Here is a 22,669-nt window from a genome sequence, read left to right as displayed (position 1 = left end):
GCCCATCCCCTGCTTGTGCACACAGACACGCACACATTCTCTCTCTCTAAAAATACAGAAACTTTCAAATAAACTTTAAGAAGGAGAAACTGATAAGTAAGACTTTATCAAAATTTAACTTTTCCACTTCTCAAAAGATACTGTTAAGAGATAAAGAGCAGGGGCGCCTGGGCGGCTCAGTCGGTTAAGTGTCTGACTCTTAATTGCGGCTCAGGTCATGATCTCATGGTTCCTGGGATCAGGCCCCCGCATCGGGCTCTGTGCTGACAGCCTGGAGCCTGCTTGAGATTCTCTCTCTCCCTCTTTCTCTGCCCCTTCCCCACTCATGCTCTCATAAATAAATAAACAAACAAACAAAATTTTTTAAAAAGAGAGATGAGTAATCTACAGATAGGGAGAAAAACAATTTTTTTAATGTTTACTTACTATTGAGAGAAAAAGAGCACAAGCAAGGGAGGGACAGAGAGAGGGAGACACCGAGTATGAAGCAGGTTCCAGGCTCTGAGCTTTCAGCCCAGAGCCCAACGTGGGGCTTGAACTCATGAACTGTGAGATCATGACCTGAGTCGAAGTTGGAAGCAAAACTGACTGAGCCACCCAGGCACCCCAAGGAAATATTTTTAAAATTTTCTATCTGGATGGACATGTATCCAGAATATATAGAGAACTCTCAAAACTTAGTAAAAAGATGACAAATAACCCATTTTAAAAATGGGTAAAACACAATGGAGTATTACTCAGCCATAAAAAAGGATGAGATTTTTGCTATTCGCAACACCACAGATGGACCTAGAGGGTATTATGCTAAGTGAAATAAGCCAGAAGACAAACACTGTATGATTTCACTTATGTGTTGAAAGTAAAAAGCAACAATAAACAAACAGCAGAAACAGAACCATAAATACAGAGACCTGACGGTTGCCAGAGGAGATGGGGAAAGGGGAAGGTACAACATGGGTGAAGGGGAGTAGGAGATACAGGCTTCCAGTTACGGAATGAAACAGTCACAAGGAAAAAAGGTTCACAGGGAATATAGTCAATGGTATTGTAATAGTGTTGCATGTGACAAATGGGAGCCACACTTGTAGTGAGCATAGCATGGTACAGGCTCATTAAATCACTATGTTGTACATCTCAAACTGACGTAATGTTATGTATCAAATATATTTCCATTTAAAAAGTCATCAAAAATGGGCAAAATACCCAAATACTTCATCAAAGAAGATACATGGATTGCAACAGCATATGAAAAGATATGTAACATCATGAGTCATTAGGGAAAATGCACAGTTAAACCACAATGAGATACCACCACACGCCCGTCAAAGTGGCCAGACAAGTGTTGGAGAGGAAGTGGAGGAACCAGCGTCACACATTGTTCATGGAATTGTAAAATAGTTGATCCCTTTGGAAAACAACAGGCCATCTCTTAATACCTACATTACCACCCAGAAATTTGACTCCCACATATTTATTTTCCCAAGAGAAATGAATGCATGGGTTCACAGGAAGAACTGTACGTGAATAGTCATAGCAGTTTTTTTAACAGTCCCCAATGGTTCCCAAATTCAAATGTCTACCAAGAAGTGAACAGATAAACACACTGTAATATATCCAGACAATGGCAGAGTATTTGACAATAAAAGTGATAAGGTGGACATATGCTAAAATCATTCTGCTGAGTAAAAGAAGCCAGGTAAAAAAGAAAACACCCTGTGCTTCCTTAGAGAGCCGGAAAAGGGATGGTGGGTCCTGTTTTTCTTTTCCTGACAATTACGACCTCATGCACCCACTGTGAGTTCTCTCTGCTAGTAAGCATGCCTTCTGCACTCCCCGACCTTGAAGGAAGAACAACTTATCGTCTGCACACAACCACACAGAAGAAAAGAGACCTACTGGAAAAGCAAAAAGAAAGAAGTCGGTAAAGAACTTGTTCAAAGATGTTTTACAAGACTCTTCTAAGAGCCAACATTTTGTTACTTTTACCAAAGTGAAAAATAAGCAATGTGAAATTGACAAGGATGTGGGGGAAACCCAAAATGCACCACCAAGAGTAACAAGGGAACCTTACTGCAAATGAATAACATCATCACCAGGAAGAGGGCTGGGCAAGAAAACAGCCCACCTAAGTAACTTTGGAATACAGTGTTTCGGCTGCACCTGTAAGGCTAAAAACAAACTTCTTTTTCATAGGAGTGTGGGTGAGCAATTCCAGAATTACTCCATGCGAACACTAGCATTAATCAAACAAGTATGTGGTAGCTAACAAGAGGTTTCCCCGCTGTTGGGAACAGGTGTCACGATAAGGAACGGGGAGGGCCAGAAAGAAACCTGTGATGCCGGACTAGAATGAGAGATGCGGAGTTGTGTGTGCATGGACGAGCGAGCGCACGTGCACATACTTCCTAACTGTCTGCAGAGACGGCCTACAATCACCGGCCCCCGGGAGCCACAGAGCACACCTTGTGCCCTCGTCTTGCTATCTGAATACCATTCTTGTGCAAGAAGCAGCTGATTCCAGAGCTGGGCTGGAAGGTGACAAAATTGGCCTAGAGCACCTCATGGTACCAAAATGTAGAAAGTTTTCAACAATGATGGGGTACACTGAAAGGACACGTAGGCCACTTTGAAGAAGCTAATGGCCAAATCGGTGACGATTTGAGCAAGAAAATAAGGACAGCAATGGATTATATCCCCTAGAGTAAAACAGCCAAGAGTCCATACTAAGATAAATTACTGAATCAATTTAATAAGTGGGGGGAGAAGGGCCAGTTCTTCTTTACACAATTCCAATTAAAGAATGTAGCAGGCCTGGGGTGCCCGTGTGGCTCAGTCGGTTAAGTGTCCAGCTTCAGCTCAGGCCACGATCTTGCGGTCCGTGAATCTGAGCCCCGCATCGGGCTCCGTGCTGAAAGCTCAGAGCCTGGAGCCTGCTTCGGATTCTGTGCTGCCCTCTCTCTCTCTGCCCCTGCCCCAATGGTGCTCTGTCTCTGTCTCTCAAAAATGAATAAATGTTAAAACAAATTTTTTTTTCAAAATGTCGAAGGCCTGACGCAAAAGGGGCAAGCACCACGGAAATAAGCACTGCAGGCAGGAATCACTGAGGCGTATCTGCACAGCCCCAGGATATCTCCCCGTAAGATACTTCACAATTTGAAAAGGAAAAAGCAGTAACTGCACAGGGCACACCCGGCAGACACCACCTCAACCAGGTGATGGAGGTGAGCCCGACATCAACATCAGAAACCCCCTGCGAGGATGCACACAAGGGCACGAAGGTCACTTCTGTAACATTCTTGCCCCAAATGTACCACCTCAGTCTAATCACATCAGGCAAGCCCAAGTTGAGCAACATTCTACAAAATAACTGGACAACACTCCAGAAGTGTCAAGGTCTTAGAAGATGAGGAAAGACCGAGGAACTACCACCGATAGGAGGAGACTAAGGAGACAGCAGGAGATCCTGGATCAGGTCCTAGAGCAGAGAAAGCAATTTAGTGGGAAAATGGGAAAAACTCAAACCAGGTCCATGGACTTGCCGAAACAGCATTTTAGGGGCATCTGGGTGGCTCCAGTCAGTTAAGCATTTGACCCTCGATTTGAGCTTAGGTCACGATCTCACGGTTCGTGGGTTTCAAGCCCTGTGTCAGCCTCTGGGCTTCTAGCGCCAAGCATCCTTACAATTCTCTCTCCCTCTCTCTCTGCCCCTCGCCCCCACTCGGCATGTGCATTTGCACTCTGTCTCAAAATAAAAATGTTTTAAATGTTTATTTATTTTTTAGAAAGACCGAACACGAGCAGGAGAGGGGCAGAGAGAAAGGAAGACACAGAATCGGAAGCAGGCTCCAGCCTCTGAGCTGTCAGCACAGAGCCCGACACGGGGCTTGAACTCACCAACTGTGAGATCATGACCTGAGCTGAAGTTGGACACCTAACCGACTGAGACACCCAGGCGCCCCAAAAATAAAATAAATCCACAGTTAAGATGCCTCCTGTTGCTCCATCTTTTTTCCCTGGGCCACCCTCCATAAGGGGGGCAGCCACCCTAATGGTAATGGCTGATAACGGGGGGTAGGGAGTTCACGTTATGCCCACCTCCCCTCTACTTAGGTTACCTCAATTTTCTACGATGAGCACTTATTACACATAGTGAGAAAATTATGGGTGGAAAAAAAGCAATGAACTCAAAGCCATACAAATACGTGTATTTATAAAAACTACATCCTGGGGGGCACGTGGGTGGCTCAGTCAGTTAAGCATCCGATTCTTGATTTTGGCTCAGATCTCACGGTTCGTGAAATGGAGCCCCAAGCTGGTCTCTGTGCTGACAGCAGGGAGCCTGATGCGGGGCTTGCGCTCATGAACCACGTGATCATAACCTGAGCCGAAGTCAGACGCTCAACAGACTGAGCCACCCAGGCACCCCAACTTTTTTATTTTCTTGAAGTTTATTTATTTATTTTGAGAGAGAGCAAGAGCACGCATGCGTGTGGGGGGGAGGGGCAGAGGCAGAAGAAGAGAGAGAATTCCAAGCAGGCTCCACACTGGGCACGGTGCCTGATGTGGGGCCCCATCCCATGATCTGAGATCGTGACCTGAGCCGAGATCAAGTTGGACACTTAACCGACTGGACCACCCCGGGGCCCCTAGGTGTGAATGACATTCTTTTCCTTAGTGTTTACTCTTTATTAAAATAAAACATTTAGGTAACGACAAAACGTTCTTCAAATGCAATTCTTTCACTTACTTTCTCATTTTTTATGGTTACGTAAAGGTAGACCTCAAAAGTATCTTCTTCCACGGCGCACAATTTGGCTTCCACCTGGGTAGTTGCTAAACAGCATGAATGAACAAACGTAAAAGAGCTGATATTAAAAGTGTACTTGGAACAATCGTATTCCACCTATCAATCTGTGCTCACCACTTAGCATCACCCAGAGCCACCAGGGCTGCTGGCTTCCCCCCCAGGGGCGGTGGGTGGGCGGAGACCAAGGCTCTCCCCACGTGGAATCAGCCACGCTTCCCCTGCCTGCGAACACCCTGAGCAGCTCTTGGCCCTCTTCCCTTCCGGTGCCTCCCAAATCCACTTCCCGCTCAGTCTCCCGCCTGAGTCACTCCACACTGCCGACGCCCCGGCAAACAGAGCTCCCGGCGCCTCTCTGAGACCCAAGAAGCCACGCTGCAGTTCCAGGCTTGGGCACCTTCAGGCCCCACGCGAAGTCCGTCACAAACGTGTTTCATTTCACAACTGTCACCGTCATTTCCGGGTGAGGAGACCGGGCTCAGAGAAGGCTGCAGGGCAGGATGCAATCCCAGGAGCTCTGCTCCCTCCACACCTGTATCTCCTAGTGCCCCCCCCGCCCCCCCCCCACCCCCCCTCCCCGTGGGCTCGCAAGGGCCCAAACTCCACAGCCGGAGACCTTCCCAACCTCTCCTGTCTCCCAGGCCCCAGCACCTGGCTCTCCCTTCGCCCAGACAGTGGGGCGGCACAGGGGAGGGGCCGGGACCCCAGCAGGCACCAGGCAGCAGCCCAGGCATTTCACCCCCACTTTTCCTCAGAACAGCTCTGGGAGGCAGGCATAGGCATTTGGCTCTTGACTGCCAGGGGTCAGGACAGACGTCACATGAGACTGTACTTTACGGTCGACAATACAAAGAGAGCACACTGTATAGCTTCTCTGAGACTGCCTATGCATCTTAAATAGGCAACAGTGATCATTACACATCACTGAAAAAAGAGAGGCTTTCCATCAATTGCAGGTTTAGTGAAATGCACGGACATTTATTTTGTAGTGCACAGCTTCCATGCAAACCAAGGGGCAGGACTATTGTTGGGGAAGGGTCCCTCACCCAAACAGCCCCTTTCTCATTCTCCATGACTGACATCCACACCCACTCCCAAAATTTCAGGGGTGCAGAGTCACTGTGACACAGGGTGGACGGAGTTCCAGGTAACAGATGAACACGCACATCTCAAACCCCCTCACCAACGGAAAGATAAGCCCCCTGAGTGTCAGTTCAAAGCAGGCTGCGGTGATGATGCACCTGCCTTACCTTTCAGGATGTTCTGAAAGTACTGAATAGCTGCACTGTCCCACTTCTTGGCAGGTCTGGAACAGGAAACAGATGCCACCTTATCAAACACAAATCTGAGGCTAGGACACCAACATCATTTTGTAAGCCACAAGCTGGACGTTTCTGACACTGCGTGGTGAACATATGACACGGATGCTGGGGAGCTCGGCCCCGGCTCTGGCTTTGGGGGTGACCATCCCAGCCACGCCCTGCAGGGGGCCCTCCTGCCACTGCCGCCTGCACCCAGTGCAGAACCTCACAGAGAACAGACCCATCTTGGGCTTCCAGAGTGGCCGGTGCATCGCCTTCCCAACACCAGTGTCCCCAGTGGCCTGGGACATATCTGTCTCCCCAGCCAGAACGCAAGCTCCCTGGGGCAGGGACGCTGCGTGTGCAGCACTCCACATGTGACTGGTTAGACCAATATGGTAAGAGCGGCTGGGGGAAAGCTGGCCATCGGTGCCTCACAGCCTCTGTCTCCCGCTTTCTACCTATCACCTTGCCCTTTCCTGTGCTTGCTTTGGAAAGAAAATCTAAGAAGAGCTGTAGGTGGTGGAAGACAAGGAGAAACCAGTATTTGGAAGCAAGGAACAAAAATAATGGAAGTAAAGGCAGAGTGACCAGTTTTCTGTCTCCGCTGGTTTGATTCCCCAGAGATGCCACCACCACGCTCCAGGGGCTGTTTTAAGGATCAAATGAGGTAACGCACAAAGCACCCAGCCCCATGGCTGGGCTAAGATGTTGTTTTTACTAAAATAGATATTAAGCACATTACTTCAAGAAAATCACAAAGGGTTTCTAAAAGGAGGCAAAAAAAAAATTTAAGACAGTGGTTCTAAAACCTTGCTACACACAAAAAATTACCTAGTAAGTTTTTAAGAATGAAAGAAAATGGCCCAAAAGAAAAATCGATCTAGGCTTTCACAGGTAAACCAATCATACAGTCTGTCTCTTTCTCTCACGCAAAAAATAACCACATGAAGAGATACCCAACTTTATAAGTTGGAAAAATACAAATTAAAAACAAAATACCATTTTCACCCAGGAAACAAGCAAAAAGTTAAAAAGCCTGGTGATAATTAACGTACAGGAAAACAGCACTCTATACCCCAGTGACGCGAGTATAAGTTGCTAGGCCTCCTGGAGGACCATGTGACAAAATCTACAGAAACCGTAAAACACATATTGTCACAGACGTTCTAGGTGAAGCGCAAACACAAAGGTACCACGCGTGCCTGCACGGAGGGTGCGTCCAAGGCTGGGAAAGCTCCCTGAGGAGCACCGCGGTGCTGGGAAGGTGGTGACCAGATGGGGAAGAACGAGATACAGTCTGCCTCTGAGGGACAGCTGGGAGTGGACAGACCCGCACCAAAGTCAGCCCTGGAGGGGAAGGAGCTCGCTGCTCTGGAAGTGGGACCGGGAGGAGGCAGGGGCTGCTGCTGCCTGTGGGACCCACTCTCCCACAGTCTCTGAGGCCGGAGCGGTGTGGGCTGGCCGCAGGGAGCCTGGCGGGGCATCGGCAGGGGCAAGATGGCTCAGCATCTATAGTGCAGCTTCTGAGGCCAGCCACAGGGCGAGGCACTCACCCTCTCAGGGAAACTGTAGGTGCTGGGGGTGCAGGGAGTGGGAATGGAGGGTCTCCACAGATCCCATGAAAGCATCCACAAGAAGAGTGGCTTCCAAGTTCAGAGAACACGATGCCACATCACCAGGACGTGTAAGTTAAGCCGGAACTGTGCTGGGCCTTACACTTTTTCTTCCCACAATGCCACAGTCCAGGGTGGGGGGGTACCAGGTGGAAGGGCAGGGCTGCCTCAGGGCCTCAGGTAGCACTTGGTCAAGACAGCAGAGACCGCAGCCACACCCCTGCCACAGTACTGCCCAGTGCAGGGACCCATCCTGCACAAATATTGGCAATGCGGCCCAACACTAGGAAAACGAGGCAGAGGCGGGGGGTGGGGTGGGTGATATGTGCACACGTACTGCCTGCGTGTACACATCTCCATACCCCTATGTTGCATACGCACATATCCGCATTCTCACAGCAATGTTCAGCGCACAGTGCTCTGGGAACACTCTAGCTGGCTCTCAAGACGGCAGTGGTTACGTACAGCAAACAGCCAGTTATGTTCACCACAGAAAGGCCAACAGTAGAAGGTAGTACGTTGTATTAGCAAAGAGCTTCAGCACACATTCTTAGGTTAAATTTGCAAATAAGGCAGTATCTTCTATCTTCATGAAAGGCTCCGCGCAAATGAACACATAGGAAGTGCTGAATGAGCTCTGCAAATTCAGAGCCTAGACAGGTCGCAGAGGCCTGGGTGGAGAGAGGGGCTGGAGAAAAATACAATGGGCAGTTTTGTTTTTTTTTTTAAATACTCCATGAGCCTATACTTGGCAATGTTTCTCTTCACACTTAATTTCCTACTTTTTGTAACGTAAAAAAAAAAAAATCACAGAGCTCGGAGCTCAGGCTCGCCTATAAGCCCCTCAACTGCAGCCTCTGGAGACGCCCAGGGAATTCGGCCGCACGGCCAGGTGCCAGGTTCCACACATACCAACTCAGAAGATGCCTCCTGAGGAACAAAGAAGCCTCTAGAATCACTGAGCGCTGCTCAAGGGGAAGAGACGCACTGTAACATCATCCACTTGATTTCGTGACTTTTACCCACGATTCAGCATCTGTTACAGGCGGTACTTACACAATTTCAGCGCTATCTTTGCAGAAGTCAATGTGTAACGTAACAGGTTTCGTGCAGTACAGTCTGAATTTTTTCGCACGGTAGGGAAGCTGCATAAAAGTTTCTACTGCAACTCGGATGCTTAAGAGCAAAACAGAAACAGTTCCATTACAAAGAAAACTTACATATAAAGTATTTCTTTAAAGTACACCAATGCAATTAACATACCTAAAATACACAAAAACCAATTCTTTGTTTCTAATAGAGCCCCCAACAGCAGGAAGTGACTGGCAGACATCTGCTCAAGTCAGGGGGAGGGAACTGGTTCTCAAGGTGGGGGTAAAGCACAGATACGTGACTAGCGTGTAGGTGGATATTCAGTGTATCTGTCGTTAAAACTTCATGGTGTGGGGCGGGAGGCACCAGAAAAATTATGTCTAACATGCCTCCTCACACTAGGAAATAATGCACAATCCTGTGAAATCAATTCAACTTAAGATTTTTAAACATTAATTTCAACAGACAACCAGGATTATCTTAAAGTTTCTGTAAATGAGCAGAAACTCATTGGGTTTTTTGAGGTGTTTTTATAATTAATGTTCATCAACGCTGCACAAAAGAGGGACTCAGATTTGATGAACACGTCGTTCAGCAGTTTCATTTCCATTCTCCAGGCAAACGACAGTCCACGTGCATCACCATTTCGACAGAAGCCGGTTCTCGATGCCCTGTATGGGCAGCCTCACCACGTCTTGTCTCAGCCGTTCACAAAAAGGTGGCCGTCCTAACTGCCCCTCCAGGTCTCCCTGTGCTCTGTTTAATCACAGGGCTCTCTTGCCCGAAACAAGCAAAACTGAAAACTCCAAACACTAAAAATCTTTCCAAAGAATTCAACACAACATTTGATTTTATAACAATTCTGATTACTTATAAAGGTGCGGAATCACAAGCTAGAAAGGCATCTTTTTCTTAAATGACTGCCAATTCCCAATGTCCGTTAAGTCCTTTAGCCATGAAACTCTTCCGCTCAAGATAAACCTCTCCCTGCAACTAAAGTCTTTTGGAAGAAGGGTCCTCAAGTTAATTATCAAACCAATATCCTCTTACTCGGAGGCAGGAAACTATAAAAAAAAAAAAAATTGCCACAAAGCCTCCTTGTTGATAGTGTTTTCTAACGAACTCTTAGTGGGTGATCCTAGAGTCAATGAGGGCTCCTTCTCAACTGTTTCCCCACCTAATCTGACCGATGGTCACGCGTCTGCTCTGCTAAGTAAAATGACCAGGAATACTCAGACAGGTGCTCTAATCCCCCACAACCAGAGGCCGCATCACCACAGGCCCCCTCTGTGGGGACAAGATGACTCTCCGCCTCCCTGAGGACCCACCCCATCACCTGACCACACTGAGAGGGGAGGCCAGGAAGGAAGGTGGAAGAAGGGCCCAGCTACCTGATGAATCCTCACTCTGCCCACTTGCTCTTACAATGACTGCATGTAGAACTGGAACCTGCAAGCCTTCCCTAGGGAAGCTAAAAAAAAAAATCCCAGTTTTGTGACCGGTATCCCCTTACTTTATTGACACTCTCCTTTAAAACTAATAGTGGTCTCCTTAAAAAGCGTAAGGCAAAATAAATACATAGGTACTTTTTTGAGAGAGAGAGGGCGCAAGTGAGCAAGGAGCAGAGAGAGGGGGAGAGAGAGAGAGAGAGAGAAGCGGGACTCGAACTCACGAACCACGAGATCATGACCCGAGCTGAAGCCAGATGCTTAAAGACTGAACCACCCAGGGGCCCATACGTACTTTTTAGATTTCACTGGGATGTACTTGGCAAAGTCCACCAGGAAGCACTCCGCCAGGTGATGGTCCGCCAAAGACACCAGCGACTTAATGACAGCCCTGCACCAGCACTTCAGTTCCTGGCAGTAAACCACACACACCTGCGAAGTAACCACTGCAGTGTGAAGACCTCGAGCGAGGGAAGGGTACTCCCACACTATCGCCACCTACACCGTCCCTCACAGGAGGAAGGCATGTGCGGAGGCGGGGGCTGCCCACGCTAACCGCTGCTGGGCGGGGAACAAGAACACAGGACACCCAAGTCCTTTTTCCTTGCTTCTCTTAACTACGTTTTGACGCCTTAACCGGGGACAATTTTTTGAAAGGAAAGTGCATCGCTTTGCCTTCTCAAATCGGAAACAAAGCTTACAAATAGTTGTCAATGACACGGCTACGCCCCTGTGACACCGCGCCCCAGGCTCATCTTCCCCATCCTGATTCCCGGGGCTCTTCCTGCTCTCCAACTTTGGTTCACTCTGTCACAACTGAACGTTGGCTCCAGGACGATGCGGACGTCTGTTTTCTGTACTGTCAGGTTTCCAGCACCTAGAACGGTGCCTGCCATGCGTTAAGTCTCAAAAACCACCTAAACGGCTGCAGCCTGTTTTCAGGGAAACCGCCCTGCAGGTGTGATAGCCCCCTGGCACCCCGAACGTCCCACAGGACTGCCCGGCCAGAGCAGACTCGACTGCAACCCAGACAGGCAAACCAGATGCTGAGCACAGGCTCACAAAGGGCCCAACAGGGAAGACGTGATTGCCGCCCTCGGGAACTGAAGCTGGACACTAGGTGCAGCCATGTTGCAAGGGCTGGGTTCCCGGGAGCCTCACAGAATTCCAAAGTCAAAAGACTCCAGAGAAATCTTGCAAAAGGACGGAGAATATTTCTGTTTAACGGTGAGTTCAAAGCAACTTGTAGGAACGGTGGGAACACTTAACAGTTCACACAGCCTGTCGGCTTTGAACTGGTGACGTACAGGGCTTCCGCTAGCCCAAAGTGGGGTAACTTAAGCATCAAGAACAGAGATTACTACTGATGAATACGTTAAAAGCCAAGAGTTCAATACAGTACTTAAAAAATGAAAAGAAGGAGGGAAAACAACATAAACCTCCGGACACCGATGTAGACAACTGGGCACATCACGAGGTGGAACACTGGTAAGGGAAAGAATCAAGCAACTTTTCTACCTATCCAGTGCGATCGGTACTATTTCTGGGTAGCCAAACCATCTTAATAGGGAGGGAAAGTTCTCTGCAGATGAATTCGAACTCATGAAGACAGAAGGAATGTGAAAACGACCTTTTTGCAAGCTTAACCAGAAGGACAGATTCGGGCCGTGCTGGTCACTGCACGGTGCTGCCACTCGAGGAAGAGCTGAGGGCAGCCCCCAACCCCGAGGGGGGGGCTCAGGCTGTCACCATCTGAATCCGCTGGTCTTCACCCAAAGTGATATTCGTTCCAAATTTAACACAGGATGAAGCTCTCAGCCCCAATCGTTCTGAGCGGGGGGTCGTAGGGAGTGACCCTAAATCCAATCAAAGCTTTATCTTTAACTAACAGTCCACATAAAACAGAGGAGATAGAGGGAAAGTTCACCACCACCACAAACAAGGAGGCACTTGGGCAATCCAAAATGTGGAATATTTTAAAAGGGCAACTGACTGGGTTTTGTTCTTTCAACAAGTCGATGGTATGGAGAAAAATAATAAATGTGATCACTGATGATTTCTTTGGAAGTGGGAAGGAATTCAAATTATTTCTAATAATCTTCTCTTGTCATACTATTAGAAAAATTCAAACTCTCCTGAAACATGACTGACGTGTAGAGAGAATCAGACAATGGGCCTGGGAGCCAAAGTGGCAAGAAAGGAAGGAGGGGCCATGACATCAAGTAAGGAAAATAAACAAGCGTGAGTTGGTCAAAGTCATGATCAACAAAAGGGAGTCATACGCCCTAGACTGAAAACCCCATGCCCTCTTGCCTGAGGCCCCCACACCTGTGATGGAACGGGAATAACTCTCCAGTTCCCCGCCCCAGGAGGACCACCCAAAGCCTCAATTTTCGATGACATTTCATCTCCTGATGCCTCACATGAACCTTCTACAACGTCTGCTTTCCAGGACCAGCCTGAATCCTGTGCAGCCGGAAGAACCTAACACAAGGCAACGATAATAAGCAATTAACATACTCTAAAAGCTTTTTATCGCCAAAACAGCAGACATTTCAAGTAGTATTTCAAGACTCAGTGCTTAAAGCAAATTGAGATACATACCTGCCCCTCTTCCAACATTAACGGCTTTGTTTCTATATCCTGACACATGCTATTATAGAAGTCATTCATGGCACTATTTAGTTTTTGATAATCAACTTCATGATCTAAAAAGGGACTACATCCTTTTATAATAACCCAGAAGCATCCTGGATCTTCAATCTGTAAAAATTTTAAAGGACAAACAAAACAATGCATGATTTAAAAGTAGAACCATAAAATAATAAACCTTAGAGGCATGGTAACTGTTATGAACTTAAGTGATCTACCAAATTCTTGATGAGTACCTCTGTCTTAAATTGTCACACCAAAGGTAAAAGATAAAACACAAAAAAGATATAGATCAACTCATCACACTGTATACCTCAAACTTACACAATGTTATACGTCAATTATATTTCAATAAAGCTGGAAAAAAGGTAGAAGATGCAAAGATATAATTCTAAAACACATAAAAAAGAAAAATAAAAAACATATAACCAATAATATGTAATTTTGAATTATGTGAGTCAAAAAGTAAACTGAGATCAAAGCCCTCAAACTCCTATATTTAAGTATTTGTAATAAAATACAAAAGCAAGGTCCCAAATAATGTTCTCATTATTGTCTTTTGTAAGAAAGAGAAGGAAATATGAATACACGCATATTCTGCTCATATTAAAAGGAAGACAACAGATAAACCAGAAGGAACACAAGTTATTACCTACAGGAAGCCAGCTTGTTATGTATCAGTGTTCTTGAAAACTAAGATTTTCATTGTTAGAGAGAAGACACAAATGTAAAATGAAACGTTAACTTTGAATTGAAAGTATCAAGAGGAACCCATGACTTTTTAAATGCACTTATCTCCTAAATCCGCCTACTGAAAGGGCCTAAAAGCAATGCCATCCCAAGACTTCGGCTCCTAGGTAGCAGGTGGCAGAAGTACCGGTGTTCACTTTAAGTATTCTCTTTTTCTAAATGTTTGACTATTTTAATAGGAAATAGTTGGGAAAAAGAACAGCAGGCCATTCTGGCTCCCGTTCATGGCAGACTAATTTCCATGGACTAACCCCCCTGTAAGCAACAATGATAAGCCCTAGGAAAAGAAACACAAAATAACAATTTAAAGGCCCTGAACAGGGGCGCCTGGGTGGCGTAGTCGGTTAAGCATCCGACTTCGGCTCAGGTCATGATCTTGTGGTCCATGAGTTCAAGCCCCGCATCGGGCTCTGTGCTGACAGCTCAGAGCCTGGAGCCTGTTTCAAATTCTGTGTCTCCCTCTCTCTCTGACCCTCCCCCATTCATGCTGTCTCTCCCTGTCTCAAAAATAAACGTTAAAAAAAAATTAAAAAAAAAAATAAAATAAATAAATAAATAAATAAAATAAAGGCCCTGAACAGACTAGAAACAGAGGGACCGGATGCTTGCAAGGCGGGGAGCCTTGGGTGGGTCTGGGTACAGCTTTCCAGCCCAGGCTGAGGGGCTGCAACACGGGCAGAAAGACAGTGTGGCTTGAGGAACCAGAGAAGGGAGTTTGCGGCTATGGGAGTAGCTGTTAAGTTTAGGGAGAAATTCTGAAAGAGCCACGCTGGGCAGAGCCAAGTCCTTGGCAAGCGTGCATCACCCAACTAAGACCCCTGCAGTCCAGAGAAAAGCAATCATTACAGGGTGGCAGAAGCACTACACCATTTTAGCTGCCGCCCATGAGAACTGCAAACTCTCGCATGCGCATGCGACAGCCCCGGACCTCTGCACCTGGAGGCCGTGTCCCGAGGATGACCCCAGCCCCTCTACCATGCCTGGCCTGGGGAAGGAAGCTCAAGGCTGCCAGGAGAACTCACTGTCTGTTCCGGCCAGCTTCTCAGAGCCCCTCGGCCTCCCTTCCTGTGAGCATTCCCTAAAGAGGGCTTTCAGGTGCCAGCGCTTCCTGTCCCCTTGAGATGTGCGTGCGTCTCCCACTACTCAGGAGTCTCTCTCGAGGACCCGAAAGCCATTCCTGCGACATGGTATCACCCGGGAGGCAGGGACAGAAGCCGCCTTTCTCGGCTAGCAGCCACGCTGGCCTACTCACAGGACGCTGACCAGCCCTGTTGGTTTTCACCAGAGCCCCTCCCCTCCTCTTCCTCTGCCTTCCTTTACCATGCTGGGCCACCTCTGCCCTTCCGAGATCCTTCGCTGCCAGCAGCCAAGGCTTTAACTACTGTCGGCCTTTGTCCCTGGCACCCATCACAGGAAAACAGTCTGCGGCACCAGTCCTGCCAAATTAAAGAGGCTTAGGATGCACCGCAGGCCTCCACAGAAACCCCCAGGTGCCAGGCCTGAGAATACAAGACCACACTACCGGGCAAAGGAAATGTGCCCTACTGGCTTGCCCCAGGCCAACAGGTGCTTGAAAAGCGTAAACCAAGCCTCCCAGAGGCCAGATGTAGCAAGTGACTAAGGCACAGGTCAGCACTCTTTGCCATAACCACAATATCCAGGGTAGCAATTACTAGACATGTAAAGACATGAACAGGTGGTTATGTGGCCAAGGAAAATAACAGTAAGAAGAAAGTGAACCCAAGGTTGCCCAGGTGTTGACATGAACTGGCAAGGACTTAAAAGCAGCTGTTATAAATATGCAGAACAACTTAAGGATAAGCGGTTATACTGAGTTTGTTTTCCCAAGAGGAGAATCTCGTGTAAAAAAATGGAAACTTTAAAGTTTTACCCTTTGGAAAAGGTGAATTCCAGAACTAAAAAGTAAAACCTACCAAAAAAAAAAAAAAAGTACTAGCGGTATATGGTCTCAACAACTATTCAACATCGTATAATAAGAAAAAGGTTTTCAGGAAGATTAGAAATGAAGAAAGAAAACGGTCTCTATTCACAAACGAGAACATCTACATAGAAAATCCTAAGGAATCTACCAAAAATAATGTCTGAACTAGTTAAGTGGCTATACCAAGGTTCCAGGGTACAAGGTCCAATATTGAATTCAACTGTATGTACATCATACTCCAGCAATGAAAACTGGAAATTTAACTTAAAGAAAAATAGTGCTATTTTCAACAGCACCAAAAGACAGGAATTACTTAGAAATGAATCTAACAAAATAACTACAAAACGTGTGTGGTGAAAGGTATACAAACTAATGAACTAGATCAAGGAAGACCTCTAATGCAGATATGCAGTGTTCACGGATTGTTAAAATGTCGATTTTCCCCTCGATGATCTATAAATACAACTCCATTCCATCAGGAATTGAGAAATTGATGAACTTACTATGAAATTCTTATTGGAAAGGCAAAGGAACTAGAATGGCCCAAATAATTCTGGAAAATACCAACAGTGTTGGAAAACTCATAACATCTGATTTCCAGACTTACCATAAAGCTACAATCATCAGAAAAGTGTGACACTGGAGAAAGCACAGACACAGCAACAGAACAGAAATACATTCACACATATATGATCAAAAATTTTCAATAATGGCACAAAAGCAATTTGCTGGAGAAAGGGTAGTTTTCTAACAAATGATACTAGAACAATTAGTTATCCATATGCACAAAAACGAACTTTGATCCATTCTTCATATCAGATACAAAAATGAGCTCAGATGTATCATATATCTACATGTAAAATATAAAACTATAAAGTTTCTCAAAGAACTCATGGGGGAGGGGCACCTGCGTGGTTCAATCGGTTAAGCGTCCAACTCTTGGTTTCAGCTCAGGTCATGATCTTGAGTTTCGTAGGCTTGAGCCCTGCATCGGGCTCCGCGCTGACAATATGGAGCCTGCTTAGGATTCTCTGTCTCCCTCTCTCTCTGCCCCTCCCGTGCCCTCTGTCTCCCTCAAAATTAATAAACTTAAAAAAAACTTGGTGGGGGGGGGTGCATGGGTGGCTCAGTCGGTTAAGCATCCAACTTCGGCTCAGGTCATGATCTCACGGTCTTGAGTTTGAGCCCCACATTGGGCTCTGGGCTGACAGCTCAGAGCCTGGAGCCTGCTTCAGATTCTGTGTCTCCCTCTCTCTGCTCCTCCCCGGCTCACGTTCTGCCTCTCTCTCTTCCAAAAATAAACATTAAAAAAAAAATTTTTTTTTTATTTAAAAGAATACATGGGAGAAATTTTGTGAAATACACGGGGGCTGCCTAAAATCTTAGGCAAAGATTTCTTAGATAGAACACCAAAAGTATAATTTGTATGAACCAAAATTGATAAACTGGACTTAATCCAAATTAAAAACTAATGCTTTTTAAAAAAATTTTTTTTTAACGTTTATTCATTTTTTGAGAGACAGAGAGAGACTGAGCATGAGCAAGGAGGGGCAGAGAGAGACACACAGAATCTGAAGCAGGCCCCAAGCTCTGAGCTGTCAGCACAGAGCCCGACGTGGGGCTCAAACTCATGAGCGGTGAGATCACGATCTGAGCTGATGTCCGACACTCAACCGACTAAGCCACCCAGGCGCCCCACTAATGCTTTTTTTTAACTTTTTATTTATTTATTTTGAGAGAAAGAGAGTGTACACAAGCAAGGAAGGGGCAGAGACAGACAGACAGAGACCCAAGCCAGACCCTGTCACCACAGAGCCCAACACGAGGCTCAATCTCACGAACTATGAGATCATGTCCTGAGCCAAAATCAAGAGTTGGAAACTGAACCAAGCCACCCAGGGACCCCTATAACTTCTGTTCTTTGAAAGATATTGTTTAAGACAAAGAAAAGCCATAAAATGGGAGAAAATATTTGCAAATCACATCCAAAAAAGAGCTTCATCCACCATATATAAACTCTAAAACTCAGTAAGAAAACAACCAGTTAGAAAAATGGACAGATATGAACAGACACTTGACCCAAATAGATGGAAGCATGGCAAACAAGCACCTGAAAAGACGATTAACATACCATTTGTCATTAGAAAATGCAAGTTAAAACCACAAAAAGATATCACTACACACTAAACGTTACCAGAATGGCTGAAATTTATAAATAAAACTGACCATCTCACGTGCTAGTGAGGATGCGGAGCAACTAGAACTTTTTTTTTTTTTCCAAGATTTTATTAAGTAATTTCTACATCCAACATGGGGCTCGAACTCACAAACCCAAGATCAAGAGTCCCACGATCCACCAACTGAGCCAGCCAGATGCCACGCAACTAGAAATCTTGTACGTTGCTCATGGGAATGTAAGATGGTCCAGTTACTGTAGAAAATTTTCTCATGAAGTTAAACAGACAAGTAATCCCAGCCTATTTGCCCAAGAAATGAAACCCGTGTTCACACAAAAAGTTACATGTAAAGGTTACACCAGCTTTATTTATAATCTCCCCAAACTGGAAACAACTCAAGCAGCGCCTTCAACTGGTGATGATACAAATTGTTGCATATCCATACAATGGACAACTACTCAGCAGTAAAAAGGTTAGACATTATGATTCATGCAACAACCCAGGGTAGGTCTCAAAGGCATTAGACTAAGTCAGAGAAGCCAGTCTCAGAGGTTACATCCTACTGCATGATTCCATGTGCACATTTCCATTTTTACAACATTCTGGAAAAGGTGAAACAGGGAAGAAAAAGATCGGTGGCTGCAAAGGATTAGGAGTTCGGCAAAGAAATGACTACAAAGGAACATAAGGTAATGGGGGGTCGGGGGACTGCTGTCCACTGTGATTGTAGCAATTACAGGACTGTCTGCATTTTTCAAAATGTCACGGAATTCTAACTAGACTTCAAAATAAAACTTGAAAAAAAATGTCACGACTTCTACAGGAAAAATAATGTATTTTACTACATCTAAAATCATACCTCAATTTAAAATAGTTTATGGGTGGGGCGCCTGGGTGGCTCAGTCGGTTGAGTGTCCGACTTCAGCTCAGGACATGATCTCGAGGTCTGTGGGTTCAAGCCCTGCGTCGGGCTCGTGTCAGGCTCTTTGCTGACAGCTCAAAGCTTGGAGCCTGCTTCCCATTCTGTCTCCCTCTCTCTCTGCCCCTCCCCCGCTCAATCTCTGTCTCTGTGTGAAAAATGAATAAACGTTTAAAAAAAAATTTTTTTAATAGTTTATGGGTTAAAAAAAAAAAGATGTGAAGCAAGTATGGCAAAATGTTAAAAGATTTGAGAAAGCTCAGTGGTGGATGTCCAGGTGTTTGTGACTTTTTTAAAATACTTCTTTGTATGTCCAGAATATTCCCTAATAAAAACTTAGACTTTTAAACTACTTTTCACCACAAGTAATGATTTTAAGTTTCTTGTCCTCTGATGTAAGATCAGCTCTACAGTATTTTTTACTAAAAATGCCCAAACAGAATCCTGAGGAAACAGACAAATCCGAATTGAAAGATATTTTACAAAGAAACTGCCCTTATTCTTCCTAAGTTTCAAGGACATCAAAGACACGAAAAAGCCAGGGAACTGACCTCAATGAGGCTAGGTTAAGACCATGACAATTAAATGCAATGAACAATTTTTGATTGGATCCTAAAACAGAGAAAACAAATTCTAGAAGACATTATTGGGACAACTGGAGAAATCTGAACATTGACTGTATTTTATAGTATTATATCAATATTACACTTCTCCAGTGAAATAATAACATCATGATTACGTAAGAGAAGCTCTTTGTTCGTAGAAAATATACATGTAAGTATTCAGAGTTCTCAACTAATTCTCAAATGGTTCAGCAAAAAAGAAAAGTTTTATATATACATATTTATTTTTTTAGTATTTATTTTTGAGAAAGAGAGAGAGTGGGAGAGGGGCAGAGTGAGGAGGAGACACAGAATCCAAAGCAGGCTCCAGGCTCTGAACTGTCAGCACAGAGCCCAACTCGGGGGCTTGAACCCACTAACTGCGAGATCATGACCTGAACCAAAGCCAGACACTTAACCGACTGAGCCACCCAGGCGCCCCTATACATACATATTTATAAAGAAATATAGAAATGCAATAAAATGTTATTATTGAGTCCAGGTGTAGGGCATATGGTTATTCTCAACATAGTTTTTGTAACTTTTTTTTTTAATTTTTTTTTTTTAACGTTTATTTATTTTTGAGACAGAGAGAGACAGAGCATGAACGGGGGAGGGTCAGAGAGAGGGAGACACAGAATCTGAAACAGGCTCCAGGCCCCGAGCTGTCAGCACAGAGCCCGACGCGGGGCTCGAACTCACGGACCGTGAGATCATGACCTGAGCCGAAGTCGGCCGCTCAACCGACTGAGCCACCCAGGCGCCCCTGTAACTTGTTTTTATATTTGAAAATCTTCAAAAGATCACCTTCAGGAAATGTGCTTGGAAAAAAATTAAGGCAGGGCACCTATATGGCTCAATCTGTTAAGCGTCCAACTTCGGCTCAGGTCATCATCTCACGGTTCATGGGTTTGAGCCCATGTCCGGCTCTGGGCTGACAGCTCAGAGCCCGGAGCCCTTTCAGATTCTGTGTCTCCCTCGGTCTGCCCCTCCGCTGCTTGCACTCCGTCTCTCGCATTGTCTCAAAAATAAACATTAAAAAAAAATTATAAACTCCTCCCTCCAAGTAACTTGTGAACACGCCATGACTTCACAGTCTCCTGCATCTCCAGCCAGCACTCACCTGAAATAGGAAATTGCAGCTGTCTGCAGGCCCGACCTCCCTGCAGGCCCGACCTCCCTTCAGCCCCCGCTCGGAGAACTAAGGATCGGAGCCCCGGGACGCACGCGTGGGGAAGGGGCCGCCAGAGTCCCGCGGCGCGAGCGGAACGGGTTTCTGCGTGGAGGGGTGGTTGCCACGAGGGGGCCCCAAGGTGGGGATCCGGCGGAAAGGACCCGTGTGGGAGGAGGGAACCGGCTGAGGGTCCACGTGGGAGAAGGGGTTACGGTCCGTCCCTCCCCCTGAGGTTCCAGATTTAGCAAATACAGGACGCCCAGGAAAATCCGAATTCCGGACAAACAACTTTTTGCTCTGTGTCCCTAACAATGCAAGGGCACACTTGAACCGAAATCCCGTGCTATGTATCTGCAATCAGGGGTCCGGGATGCCATCCGGCAAGCCCACCCGAGGGTCCGAAGCCCCTGGCGGCCAGCCGGGCGGCCCCTCCGCGTGGAGAGGAAGGAAGGTCGGCCGGCAGGGGCTGGGCGCTCGCTCACCTTCAGCACCAGCACCTCGAGCATCTTCCCCGCGCCGCTGGCCGCCGGGGGACCGGCCCTGGGGAGACAAGCACCGTCGCGGCCGCGCCCTTTCCCGGATCTTCCCGTCACCACTCACAAGGAGGGCACGTTGGGGGCAAAACCCGAGGTAGGGCCAGCCTCCGCCCTCCGCGGGGAACACGGCCCGGCAGGCCCGTGCGCAGCGCACCACCTGAGACGCTCCGCGCCCTCCCAGCCCACGCCGCCACGGGCGCGCTCCGTCCTCTACGCCGCGCCCCGAATCCCCGGCCGCGCAAGCCTCGAGGCTTCCAGAAAGCCGCGCTGCGCCAACGGCCGGGACAACGGACGGCCGCCAGGCGCACGGCGCCCAGAGCGGCGGGGCGGGGCGGGGCTGGGCCGCAGGGAAGAGTCGCGCAGGGGGCGCTCCGCGGGCCGGGCCCCTGGTCACGTGCTTCACCCCTCCCCACCCCGGCGTCCCACCCATCCCGAATCAGTTCGTGATTGTCTACCTGAAGGTGGCCCTGGACCCGCCTCCACCTCTAGGCCTTGAGGGTGAGGAAGAGGCTCGGCCCATCACTGATTGGGGGGGGGGAGGGCGCTCCTGGCAACATCCCCGCCCAAGATCCCCTTCCCCCACTTTACCTGTTGCTTCGGGTTCCAGCTTTTCTCCCACCTGGCCCTTAGCTGGCAGGGCTCCCCCAGACAGTCTCGCTGGCCATTCTAGTCACCACCAAAGGCTGCAAAGTGCAGCCTCCTCTGGCCGGGTTCTCTTCCCCGCCCCCCACGTGTATTTGTTGTTAAGGCACCAAAGGGTTCTGTAAATTTTGAACACCTGGAGGCCTTGGTTTTCTCACCTGAAAATTGAGACTCAAAAGTAGATGAGGTCACACTATGTGAAATAAAGGGACACCCAAGAAGCACTCAGGGAGGATTGGGTTTTATTACTATCTCAGGAATCCCTCTCTAACACTTGAATAAGCCAATAAGAAGCAAAAAGAAGACCTTGAAAATCAAAGGAGCCACAGCTAAAATACATAAACAAAAATTTAAAATGCCAGGCCTATGTGGTTTTACAGGTAAATTCTTTAATATCTTGATTGTGAAGAAACAAATTTTAAGTGGTGTCAAAAAGCATTAACTTGGTAGTAAGGGGAACCAACAAGATGGCAAAAAAATTGCACCAGTTTAGAGAGAGCGTGGCAATTGTGGGGCTGTGTTTTGGGGAAACAGAATGCTCACAAAAGCGTCCGGTTTTAAAAGTTTGTTAAGGGGCGCCTGGGTGGCGCAGTCGGTTAAGCGTCCGACTTCAGCCAGGTCACGATCTCGCGGTCCGTGAGTTCGAGCCCCGCGTCGGGCTCTGGGCTGGTGGCTCAGAGCCTGGAGCCTGTTTCCAATTCTGTGTCTCCCTCTCTCTCTGCCCCTCCTCCGTTCATGCTCTGTCTCTCTCTGTCCCAAAAATAAATAAACGTTGAAAAAAAAAAAATTAAAAAATAAATAAATAAAAGTTTGTTAAATTTCACAAGGTCAAACAAGTTCATCTGCTGAAAGTGGCAGGCAGGGCAGGTGGAGAGTCAGGAGAAAGACACAGCTGCAAAGTGCATGAAGTTCAGCTGTTGCTGAACTGGGCTAACCAGGCCTCACCCGGAGTGGAGGTAAGGGGCAGGACCAGTTCCCCTGAAAGCTCCCGACGTTGTCAAAAAGAGGTATGAA

General features: G+C 47.0%; 1 protein-coding gene across 8 annotated transcripts in view; it reads right to left on the bottom strand.

Moving 5' to 3' along the window:
* The window catches only part of TDRD12 (tudor domain containing 12), a 73,468-nt gene extending 51,983 nt beyond the window's left edge, over positions 1–21,485 (bottom strand). For 2 of the 8 annotated variants that reach the window (XM_047835686.1, XM_047835687.1), the window contains exons 1-6: positions 20,960–21,390; positions 12,866–13,024; positions 10,557–10,693; positions 8,778–8,897; positions 6,055–6,110; positions 4,748–4,833 (exon numbers count right to left, since the gene is read on the bottom strand). In XM_047835686.1, coding sequence (XP_047691642.1) covers positions 4,748–4,833; positions 6,055–6,110; positions 8,778–8,897; positions 10,557–10,693; positions 12,866–13,024; positions 20,960–20,983 — 582 coding nt within the window. In that variant the 5' untranslated portion in view covers positions 20,984–21,390. Of the gene's footprint in view, positions 1–4,747; positions 4,834–6,054; positions 6,111–8,777; positions 8,898–10,556; positions 10,694–12,865; positions 13,025–14,983; positions 15,003–20,426; positions 20,642–20,959; positions 21,391–21,468 lie in introns of those variants that run through there. The other 6 variants (XM_047835680.1, XM_047835689.1, XM_047835683.1 and 3 more) reach the window with 6 other exon arrangements.
* Between the last annotated feature and the right edge of the window lie 1,184 nt (positions 21,486–22,669).

This window comes from Prionailurus viverrinus, chromosome E2, assembly GCF_022837055.1.
Source record: "Prionailurus viverrinus isolate Anna chromosome E2, UM_Priviv_1.0, whole genome shotgun sequence".
NCBI lineage: Eukaryota > Metazoa > Chordata > Mammalia > Carnivora > Felidae > Prionailurus > Prionailurus viverrinus.
The sequence above is the reverse complement of the archived record's forward strand: the minus strand, read 5'-3'. Positions and strand labels throughout refer to the sequence as shown.